We start from the raw sequence: 12,184 nt of genomic DNA on the forward strand, positions 1-12,184 counted from the left end.
AAGCACAAATCACTTAGTAACAAACTAAGTACAGATAACCAAAGTTCACACCTACATCAATATGCTATCTGAATTATGCAAACATAATTCTTTCATAGTAAGCACACAACACCTGACTTGGCATCAGAGATAAATTCAGTTAACAGCTATATTAAGCAATAAATATAAATTCATTTAACTCTGTTCTTTTTCAGTTAACAGCTATATTCAGTAAACACCTAACTAATACATTCAGTTCACAGTACACTAAAGATCTCTGCATGTAGGTGTTCTCAGGTTCAGTCATGTATTGAATTCAGTTAACTAAAGATCTACTTTCACATATAGCTTCCATATGTATGGCACTTTCAAGTTTCAGTTCTAAACTACATCACACATCTCTGCACATCACACATCTCTGCACCACATGCTGCACCACACATCTCCAGCAGCAAAACACATCACACATCTCCACCAGCAAAACAAGTTAGCGTTCAAGATTTAATACCTGCTGCACAGGACAACCCAGGAATCGCCTCCCAGTCAAAGCACCTTCAAAAGCCACCATCTTCTTCGGCCTCTGATGATGCATCATGCACGTCGGCTCAGATTCAGTGTAAGAACCACAGAAAAATGGTTCCACCACAGTGTCAGGGGTTTCCTGCAAAAGAAACTTCGAATCAAACCAAAAGCAACTTGGAATCTCCAACTTGGATGAACTAACCCTAACCCTAACTCTGTTCCACCATTATGCACTTACAAAGAGCTGAGGATCCATTGAAACCATGTTGATGTCCTCGTCCGAGCTCTCCTCGTCATTCCAGGATGGCATCCTCAACTTCTACCGGCAGCAATGGCCGCGGCGGCGACAGCGATAGGCTAACCTAGCTCACAGCACTAGGGAGAGGGGAGAGGATGAGGATGAGTGAGAGCGAGCGAGGAGGAAGAGAATGAGCGAGTGGCTGAGCTCGCTCGCTCTCACTTATCAGCCGACCGACAGCCGCCGTTCCGACAGCGGACGCGCCGTTAACGGCCGTCAACGCGCGCCGGCCGCCCGTTAGCCCGCGTGGCAACTGTTCGCGGGCCCAATCGGTCAGAAACGGGGTTAGCGCGGGCGAAGCGAGCGTTTTCGCGAGTTGGTAGTTTTTTGCCACGGTTTAGGAAAAATTTGGTAGTTTTTCGCACAAAAACGTAGAGTGGTAGTTTTTCGTCACGTTTCCGGCAAATGTGGTAGTTTTTGGTTAAATACTCCATGAATGTGGAGTTTTCACCATCAAACTATCCTGCTTGTGAGATGTGCAACTTCGTATGTTGGCCTGGCCAACTGCGTGGCGGACTTGTGCAACTCCGTATATTGCCTCCGCCAACTGAAACTACATATCCACAACAAGGTAGGGGAAAGAGTTGCACATCGACTAATAAGCTGTTGGCGTGAACAATAGACTAAGTTGCACATAGGACTCGTAGGGGGTGGGCAGGGTGTGTAAAGCATGAAAAACTACACATCCACGAGTAAGGATGAGGGTTGCACATCAAATACTAGGTTGTTGGTCGGGACGGTAGACTAGTTGCACATTACGTTCTCATGGTTAGGTTGCAAACCTCATAGAAAATTGGATCATGCAGCTACAAAAACTAAGTTTGTAAAAAAGTTGCACCATTCAGTACTAAAGTTGCATAATGCAGTACTAAAATTGCACTGTATAGCACCAAAGTTGGCATCATTTTTTTTCGTGAAAACATACTCATGAGGGATTAGTTTCAAAGATCTCGCCGCGAGGAATCCAACGGTGAAAGACGGATCAGAATTTGGATGCACGGTTTGAAAGATATGACTTTTCAAAAATTTGAAAACCCAAAATAAGCGCATACGCACACCCATCAGACAAGAAATCTCTTGCTCACGTGAATATATCATTACTATCTACCACGTCGTGCATAAAGACAAAATTTTAGACCACAACACTGCATGCATGTATGTGTGAGAGCCCGGCCGCTCAATTTCGCTAATTAGTGCGTATGCACTTTTTAGAATTCAGGCAATATCAATTGTTCAGTCACAACTTCAATGGGCTTGGGAGACGAATGGTGACTTCTCAGTGCGTTCTTCCTATGCGGCCAAGTTTATGGGCAGGGTTGCCAGCTCATCGACAGACTTCACATGGAGATCGAGGGCCCCACTCCGTTGCCGCTTCTTCACTTAGCTGGCTCTTATAAACAGGTGCTAGACATCGGACAGACTGGCAAGAAGGGGCCTACCGCACCAAGATTCTTGCCCCTTCTGCAACCAATGCGACGAGACCATCAGTCACATCCTGCTAGAGTGTGTGTTTGCGCGGTCTTTGGCATGAGGTTTGTACTGCGCTCGGCAGGCCGGACTGGGCACCAACCACCTCGGATGTGCTAAAGGGATGGTCCCAGAGTAGGATCTCAAGGGATGGCCCACTCAAGGACCTACGGACAATCTTGGCTTTGGTGCTTTGGGAGCTTTTGAAGCATATATAGGAACGGTATTGTATTCTATGGGGACTCCCCTTCCCTCGACCATGTTGGGTGTAGGATCCTACACGAGGGACGTGCCTAGGCTAGGGCTAGTCTGCTCAAATGTGACTTGAGTAGCTTCTTTGGGCGGTTGTCGCGGTGGGTGCGTCGTGAGTAGTCGGCTTTGTAATATGATGGACTAGGGTTGTGTTGTAACACTCCCATGCAATGGGGCTCTCCACCCCTTTTCTCTCTATCAATGTATGATACGCATGGTTGTGCGTATTCGAGAAAAAAATGAAACAAATCTCGGGAACAACCATCAACTACCAACTCATCATACCAGGAAATATGAAGGTCTGACGTCCTCATATCTAGGGGCTTTGTGCAGTTGTTCCTGCAATGACCTACGACGCCATAATTTTTGCACCTTCCGGACCTTCTAGGTTGCTTTGGAGTGTCGCTCCTATCAGGGCACGTCGTTCGCTTATGACCTTGCTTCCCGCAGATAGTGCATAATCTTGGCTTCTTGCTCAGACCATCATATGGTGCTTTCTCCCTACCGGTCGTTAGACAACCAACTTTGTTTCTTTTAGCCGGATCAGACACCTCCGCTAGTCGATTAATCAATCCTGAAGCAGAGATATTGTCACAATCCCCAAATTCTGCCTGCTGTGCCTCTATTAAACATTGCTCGGCGTCCTCGCTGATTTCCAGCTGATCTACGACAATTCTGTTAACTGGTACTCGATTTTCCGAACCTAGCCCATCGTGAACTTCGGCGAATGGCTTCATCTCCTGCATATTCGCCTTGAACAGAGACATGAGTTTGTTGAACGCATCCACACTCGCGTCTCCTAGGCACACTAGCTCCATTGCATTCATATACATGTTGGAATGCCTGTATGAAAATGGCCGTTTGTACATCTGGTCCTTCTGGTATTGGGCCAAGTGAGACGGCAGCACGTCACGGGCATCCATCGTCCATCTCTTCATAATGTGCTTAGGCGGTATTTGCTTCACACGTGTAAAATCAAGAACCTGCGGCACAAGCATTAGAACCAGTCATGCATTCAACGACACAGCACAAAGAGATGACAAACAATCCAACGGCTGTTTCCTAACCTTGTGGACATGGCTGCACAGCAGACCCATGTGAGAGAACTGGCCACATTCACAAACAAATTCTTCTCCTTGTCCGATCACCGAGACATTGTATGACACCTTGCGCCATTTCTTCCTGCGTTCCGGCTCGGTGTGTATCGCAACATACAGTTTGTTCTTCTCCACTTCTTCAACTTGGTATGCGTCGGACTCGTACAGTATGTGTCCAAATTGCTCGAACACAATTTGTGTGTAGATTTCTGCAGCATGACGCTCGATAGCCAAGTTGGCTCTCATCAGCGGCCTCCCCTGCATGACAAAATTGTGTATGATTGCCAGGACACCTGAAGAAATTCTGGGATGGAACAAAACAATTATTTTAAGTCAAGGACCTTATAGTCATGGTTCTCTTCTCCTCGTAATTCTTTTCTAACTCACAGTCGAATTGAAGTCTCATGTATTTCTTCACGAATAAATGCATTAGGCACCCGGGTGGTACATAGTTCTTCAGCATGTGGTTCGCGCTCTCACCCCTCTGCGTGCTCGTCATCTTTGCACAGAAAACACATTTGAAATATGATTTCGCCCACTTGTGCCTTATCTCGTATATCCGGGTCATGTATGAATGTGTCCTAAGGTTGTACTTCTCAATGAGAAAACGACACGCCTCCTCAAACTCTTCAGTTGTTATCATATCATTGACCACTTTGTGGAACTTTGCTCGGAACATATTCTTTTCCGTGTATAGCGCTCCGAGCGACTCTTTAGCCTTCTTTAGAACATGCCACTTGCACCACCGGTGCACAGTGTCCGGTATAATATTCTTGTTGGAATTTTGCTAGTAGGCCTTTGGCCCAAAGCCCAACTAAAATTCTAAAATTCTCTTGGCCCATTCATGCACACATGTGAGTGGAGTGAGTGAGGCTAAAGTTTAGTCCCACCCCGGAAGTTGAGAGAGAGTTGCACCTCTTTATAAGGTGAGCTCTTCCACCACTTGTATGAGCATGAGAAGAGGAGACCTACTCGCTCGCCTCGCCACGCCACGCCACGCCGCGCCGCGCCGCGGGTTGCGGGATTGAGCCGAGTCGAGGACAGAGCTATGCACGTTGTCTATATTTTTGCTGCATGGGAAAATTAATGAGTCATTAATTAATAATTAACGGACGCGTTAATTACTGAACCGTTTCCGATTCTTTTGGATCGTGACGACTCGGACGTGGGGTTTACTCCCACGACCTACCCGGCCCGCACTATATAGTCAGGCAGACGTCTACCCTAGCCGCAGCCGCTTCGTATGGTTTCTCACCACCGTTCCAGATCATTGCGCCGCCAAGCAAGTCTTCTCCACCCCTCCTTCCGGCGTGCACCGCGAGAAGGGACAGCAGGCCTCCGGAACCCTGCCTCTCGTGATCCTGTACGGGAGAGGGACGATCAGGTTTTTGGGGAGCGCACTCGCGCGACTGCTGGCAGCGACGACTTCGCGAACGACGACTTCTTCCCCGACCTCGGCAACCTCGTCCTCGACGACATGGGCGACAACGTCAACGCCGGCGGTGCTGCACCCGCTGCACCGTATGTGATTCTATCCTTCCTGTTCGAGATCGTGGTAGAATTCATGCTTCTAGTATGTGCCCTAGATGTGATATGTTCATCTGCTATGCTAGTTCGCATGATTAGTTTAATCTCTGCTGCTGTGGTCATGATTTATCTTCTATTTATTCGGATTAAATCTCGTAGTAATTTGCTCATATTTCCAACAATCCAAAAACCTGATTATAGGTAATTTACTCCGAGTGGTTTTGCTGCGCATCTGAAGCCGCCTGCCTTTAAGGGGGCGCAATATAAGAGGTGGCGCACGAGAGCAGTCTACTGGTTTCAGACCATGGGCTGCTATGATGCCACCAAGGGCAAGCCTGAGGGCGATCTTAATCCAGCACAGCTGGAAGCTTTTGAGAAGATCGATACCCTCTTTAAAGGCGCTCTTCTGAGTGTTCTTGATGACTCCATTGTGGATTCGTATATGTCGTTTGACAATGGCAAGGACATGTGGGCTGCGCTCGAGGCCAAGTTTGGTGCCTCGGACGCCGGCAGCGAGTTGTACATCATGGAGCAATTCTATGACTACAAGATGACTGATGAGCGCCCTGTTGTACAGCAGGCTCATGAGATACAGTCGCTCGCAAAAGAACTTGAGTACTTCAAGTGTGTGTTGCCGGACAAATTTGTTGCCGGAGGCATCATTGCCAAGCTTCCACCTTTGTGGAACAATTTTGCTACTTTCCTGAAACACAAGAGACAGGAGTTTTCCGTTGCGGATCTCATTGGTACTCTTGATGTTGAAGAGAAGGCGAGAGCAAAGCACACACTTGCTCGAGTTGCTGAGGGAGGTTCTAGTGCCCACATGGTACAGAAGAAGAAGTCCCAGCCCAACAAGTTCAAAAACAATAAGAACAAAACTCAGGGCAAAGGCAAGTTTGATACAAAGAACAAGCCATCACATTCTACCAACTTCAAGAAGAATTCTCATAAGAAGGGGAAGGGACTTTGCCATGTCTGCGGTGATCCTAATCACTGGGCTCCGAAGTGTCCTAACCGCTTTGAGGAGCGCGAACATGAGAAGAGCGGCAAGTCCGCTAATGTTTGAAGGAAATATGCCCTAGAGGCAATAATAAAGTTATTATTTATTTCCTTATATCATGATAAATGTTTATTATTCATGCTAGAATTGTATTAACCGGAAACATAATACATGTGTGAATACATAGACAAACAGAGTGTCACTAGTATGCCTCTACTTGACTAGCTTGTTAATCAAAGATGGTTATGTTTCCTAACCATGAACAAAGAGTTGTTATTTGATTAACGGGATCACATCATTAGGTGAATGATCTGATTGACATGACCCATTCCATTAGCTTAGCACCCGATCGTTTAGTATGTTGCTATTGCTTTCTTCATGACTTATACATGTTCCTATGACTATGAGATTATGCAACTCCCGTTTGCCGGAGGAACACTTTGTGTGCAACCAAACGTCACAACGTAAATGGGTGATTATAAAGGTGCTCTACAGGTGTCTCCAAAGGTGCATGTTGGGTTGGCATATTTCGAGATTAGGATTTGTCACTCCGATTGTCGGAGAGGTATCTCTGGGCCCTCTCGGTAATGCACATCACATAAGCCTTGCAAGCATTGCAACTAATGAGTTAGTTGCGAGATGATGTATTACAGAACGAGTAAAGAAACTTGCCGGTAACGAGATTGAACTAGGTATTGAGATACCGACGATCGAATCTCGGGCAAGTAACATACCGATGACAAAGGGAACAACGTATGTTGTTATGCGGTCTGACCGATAAAGATCTTCGTAGAATATGTAGGAGCCAATATGAGCATCCAGGTTCTGCTATTGGTTATTGACCGGAGACGTGTCTCAGTCATGTCTACATTGTTCTCGAACCCGTAGGGTCCGCACGCTTAAGGTTTCGATGACAGTTATATTATGAGTTTATGAGTTTTGATGTACCGAAGTTAGTTCGGAGTCCCGGATGTGATCACGGACATGACGAGGAGTCTCGAAATGGTCGAGACATAAAGATTGATATATTGGATGGCTATATTCGGACACCGGAAGTGTTCCGGGTGATTTCAGAGAAAACCGGAGAGCCGGAGGGTTACCGGAACCCCCCCCCCTCGGGAGAAGTAATGGGCCATATGGGCCTTAGTGGAAAGAGAGAGGGGCAGCCAAAGGTGGGCCGCGCGCCTCCTCCCCCCCTAGTCCGAATTGGACTAGGAGAGGGGGGGCGGCACCCCCCTTTCCCTCTCCCTCCCCACTTCCTTCCCCCTCCTAGTAGGAGTCCTACTCCTACTAGGAGGAGGACTCCTCCTTGGCGTGCCTATAGGGCCGGCCGGCCTCCTCCCCTTGCTCCTTTATATACGGGGGCAGGGGGCACCCCTAGATACACAAGTTGATCCACGTGATCATATTCTTAGCCGTGTGCGGTGCCCCCTTCCACCATAGTCCTCGATAATATTGTAGCGGTGCTTAGGCGAAGCCCTGCGACGGTAGTGCATCAAGATCATCACCACACTGTCATGCTGACGGAACTCTTCCTCGACACTTTGCTGGATCGGAGTCCGGGGATCGTCATCGAGCTGAACGTGTGCTAGAACTCGGAGGTGCCGTAGTTTCGGCGCTTGATCGGTCGGGCCGTGGAGACGTACGACTACATCAACCAAACGCTTCCGTTGTCGATCTACAAGGGTACGTAGATCACACTCTCCCCTCTCGTTGCTATGCATCACCATGATCTTGCGTGTGCGTAGGAATTTTTTTGAAATTACTACGAAACCCAACAGTGGCATCCGAGCCTAGGTTTTATGTGTTGATGTTATATGCACGAGTAGAACACAAGTGAGTTGTGGGGGATATAAGTCATACTGCTTACCAGCATGTCATACTTTGGTTCGGCGGTATTGTTGGACGAAGCGGCCCGGACCGACATTACGCATACGCTTACGCGAGACCGGTTCTCCCGACGTGCTTTGCACAAAGGTGGCTAGCGGGTGACAGTTTCTCCAACTTTAGTTGAACCGAGTGTGGCTACGCCCGGTCCTTGCGAAGGTTAAAACAGCACCAACTTGACAAACTATCGTTGTGGTTTTGATGCGTAGGTAAGATTGGTTCTTGCTTAAGCCCGTAGCAGCCACATAAAACTTGCAACAACAAGGTAGAGGACGTCTAACTTGTTTTTGCAGGGCATGTTGTGATGTGATATGGTCAAGACATGATGCTAAATTTTATTGTATGAGATGATCATGTTTTGTAACCGAGTTATCGGCAACTGGCAGGAGCCATATGGTTGTCGCTTTATTGTATGCAATGCAATCGCGCTGTAATGCTTTACTTTATCACTAAACGGTAGCGATAGTCGTGGAAGCATAAGATTGGCGAGACGACAACAATGCTACGATGGAGATCAAGGTGTCGCGCCGGTGACGATGGTGATCATGACGGTGCTTCGAAGATGGAGATCACAAGCACAAGATGATGATGGCCATATCATATCACTTATATTGATTGCATGTGATGTTTATCTTTTATGCATCTTATCTTGCTTTGATTGACGGTAGCATTATAAGATGATCTCTCACTAATTATCAAGAAGTGTTCTCCCTGAGTATGCACCGTTGCGAAAGTTCTTCGTGCTGAGACACCACGTGATGATCGGGTGTGATAGGCTCTACGTTCAAATACAACGGGTGCAAAACAGTTGCACACGCGGAATACTCAGGTTATACTTGACGAGCCAAGCATATACAGATATGGCCTCGGAACACGGAGACCGAAAGGTCGAGCGTGAATCATATAGTAGATATGATCAACATAGTGATGTTCACCAATGAAGCTACTCCATCTCACGTGATGATCGGACATGGTTTAGTTGATTTGGATCATGTAATCACTTAGAGGATTAGAGGGATGTCTATCTAAGTGGGAGTTCTTAAGTAATATGATTAATTGAACTTAAATTTATCATGAACTTAGTCCTGGTAGTATTTTGCAGATCAATAGCTCGCGTTGTTGCTTCCCTGTGTTTATTTTGATATGTTCCTAGAGAAAATTGTGTTGAAAGATGTTAGTAGCAATGATGCGGATTGGATCCGTTATCTGAGGTTTATCCTCATTGCTGCACAGAAGAATTATGTCCTTGATGCACCGCTAGGTGACGGACCCATTGCAGGAGCAGATGCAAACGTTATGAACGTTTGGCTAGCTCAATATGATGACTACTTGATAGTTTAGTGCACCATGCTTAATGGCTTAGAATCGGGACTTTAAAGACGTTTTGAACGTCATGGAGCATATGAGATGTTCCAGGAGTTGAAGTTAATATTTCAAGCAAATACCCGAGTTGAGAGATATGAAGTCTCCAACAAGTTCTATAGCTAAAAGATGGAGGAGAATTGCTCAACTAGTGAGCATGTGCCCAGATTGTCTGAGTACTACAATCGCTTGAATCAAGTGGGAGTTAATCTTCCAGATAAGATAGTGATTGACAGAATTCTCTAGTCACCATCATCAAGTTAGTAGAACTTCGTGATGAACTATGACATGCAAGGGATAACGGAAACGATTCCCAAGCTCTTCGTAATGCGGAAATTGACGAAGGTAGAAATCGAGAAAAACATCAAGTGTTGATGGTAGACGAGACCACTAGTTTCAAGAAAAGGGCAGAGGGAAGAAAGGGAACTTCAAGAAGAATAGCAAGCAAGTTGCTGCTCAAGTGAAGAAGCCCAAGTCTGGTCCTAAGCCTGAGACTAAGTGTTTCTACTGCAAAGGGACTGGTCACTGGAAGCGGAACTACCCCAAGTGATTGGCAGATAAGAAGGATGGCAAAGTGAACATAAGTATATTTGATATACATGTTATTGATGTGTACTTTACTAGTGTTTATAGCAACCCCTCAGTATTTGATACTAGTTCAGTTGCTAAGATTAGTAACTCGAAACGGGAGTTGCAGAATAAACAGAGACTAGTTAAGGCTGAAGTGACGATGTGTGTTGGAAGTGGTTCCAAGATTGATATGATCATCATCGCACACTCCCTATACTTTCGGGATTAGTGTTGAACCTGAATAAGTGTTATTTGGTGTTTGCGTTAAGCATGAATATGATTTGATCATGTTTATTGTAATACGGTTATTCATTTAAGTAAGAAAATAAATTGTTGTTCTGTTTACATGAATAAAACCTTATATGGTTACACACCCAATGAAAATAGTTCGTTGGATCTCGATCGTAGTGATACACATAATCATAATATTGAAACCAAAAGATGCAAAGTTAATAATGATAGTGTAACTTATTTGTGGCACTACCGTTTAGGTCATATTGGTGTAAAGCGCATGAAGAAACTCCATGCTGATGGGCTTTTGGAATCACTTGATTATGAATCAGTTGATGCTTGCGAACCATGCCTCATGGGCAAGATGACTAAGACTCTGTTCTTTGGAACAATGGAGCGAGCAACAGATTTGTTGGAAATCATACATACTGATGTATGTGGTCCGATGAATATTGAGGCTCGTGGCGGATATCGTTATTTTCTCACCTTCACAGATGACTTAAGCAGATATGGGTATATCTGCTTAATGAAACATAAGTCTGAAACGTTTGAAAAGTTCAAAGAATTTCAGAGTGAAGTTGAAAATCATCGTAACAAGAAAATAAAGTTTCTATGATCTGATCGTGGAGGAGAATATTTGAGTTACGAGTTTGGTGTACATTTGAAACAATGCGGAATAGTTTCGCAACTCACGCCACCCGGAACACCACAGCGTAATGGTGTGTCCGAACGTCGTAATCGTACTTTACTAGGTATGGTGCGATCTATGATGTCTCTTACTGATTTACCGCTATCGTTTTGGGGATACGCTCTAGAGACGTCCGCATTCACGTTAAATAGGGCACCATCAAAATCCATTGAGACGACGCCTTATGAACTGTGGTTTGGCAAGAAACCAAAGTTGTCGTTTCTGAAAGTTTGGGGCTGCGATGCTTATGTGAAAAAGCTTCAACCTGATAAGCTCGAACCCAAATCGGAGAAATGTGTCTTCATAGGATATCCAAAGGAAACTATTGGATACACCTTCTATCACAGATCCAAAGGCAAGACTTTTGTTGCTAAATTCGGAAACTTTCTGGAGAAGGAGTTTCTCTCGAAAGAAGTGAGTGGGAGGAAAGTAGAACTTGACGAGGTAACTGTACCTGCTCCCTTATTGGAAAGTAGTGCATCACAGAAAACCGTTTCAGTGACACCTACACCAGTTAGTGAGGAAGCTAATGATGATAATCATGGAACTTCAGAACAAGATACTACTGAACCTCGTAGATCAACCAGAGTAAGATCCGCACCAAAGTGGTACGGTAATCCAGTTCTGGAAGTCATGCTACTAGATCATGATGAACCTACGAACTATGAAGAAGCGATGGTGAGCCCAGATTCCGCAAAATGGCTTGAAGCCATGAAATCTGAGATGGGATCCATGTATGAGAACAAAGTATGGACTTTGGTTAACTTGCCCGATGATCGGCAAGCAATTGAGAATAAATGGATCTTCAAGAAGAAGACTGACGCTGACGGTAATGTTACTGTCTACAAAGCTGGACTTGTCGCAAAAGGTTTTCGGCAAGTTCAAGGGATTGACTACGATGAGACCTTCTCACCCGTAGCGATGCTTAAGTCTGTCCAAATCATGTTAGCAATTGCCACATTTTATGATTATGAAATTTGGCAGATGGATGTCAAAACTGCATTCCTGAATGGATTTCTGGAAGAAGAGTTGTATATGATGCAACCAGAAGGTTTTGTCGATCCAAAGGGAGCTAACAAAGTGTGCAAGCTCCAGCGATCCATCTATGGACTGGTGCAAGCATCTCGGAGTTGGAATATACGCTTTGATAAGTTGATCAAAGCATATAGTTTTATACAGACTTGCGGTGAAGCCTGTATTTACAAGAAAGTGAGTGGGAGCACTACAGCATTTCTGATAAGTATATGTGAATGATATATTGTTGATCGGAAATAATGTAGAATTATTCTGCAAAGCATAAAGGA

The 12,184-nt window shown here is 45.3% G+C and overlaps 1 protein-coding gene across 1 annotated transcript; it reads right to left on the reverse strand.

The window, feature by feature from the left end:
- Window positions 1-174: 174 nt before the first annotated feature.
- Window positions 175-4,384, reverse strand: LOC147957912 (protein FAR1-RELATED SEQUENCE 3-like). The gene is made up of 5 exons (XM_087531879.1): window positions 3,957-4,384; window positions 3,586-3,868; window positions 2,791-3,501; window positions 488-640; window positions 175-201 (listed from the first exon to the last, which is right to left on the reverse strand). The coding sequence occupies exons 1-5, from the start codon at window positions 4,292-4,294 to the stop codon at window positions 175-177; spliced, it is 1,512 nt and encodes a 503-aa protein (XP_087388005.1). The 5' UTR covers window positions 4,295-4,384.
- Between the last annotated feature and the right edge of the window lie 7,800 nt (window positions 4,385-12,184).

The sequence above is a fragment of the Triticum urartu genome, chromosome 7A, assembly GCF_056163025.1.
Source record: "Triticum urartu cultivar PI428250 chromosome 7A, HENAU_Tu73, whole genome shotgun sequence".
NCBI classification, from domain to species: Eukaryota; Viridiplantae; Streptophyta; class Magnoliopsida; order Poales; family Poaceae; genus Triticum; species Triticum urartu.

Excerpts from the sequence above, each read along its gene's own strand:
- LOC147957912 (XM_087531879.1), bottom strand. The coding sequence starts at position 4,294 with ATGTTCCGAGCAAAGTTCCACAAAGTGGTCAATGATATGATAACAACT. Across the intron at positions 3,869-3,956 it reads AAGAGAACCATGACTATAAG|GCCGCTGATGAGAGCCAACT; the intron begins GTCCTTGACTTA and ends CATGCAGGGGAG. Across the intron at positions 3,502-3,585 it reads TGTGCAGCCATGTCCACAAG|GTTCTTGATTTTACACGTGT; the intron begins GTTAGGAAACAG and ends CTTGTGCCGCAG.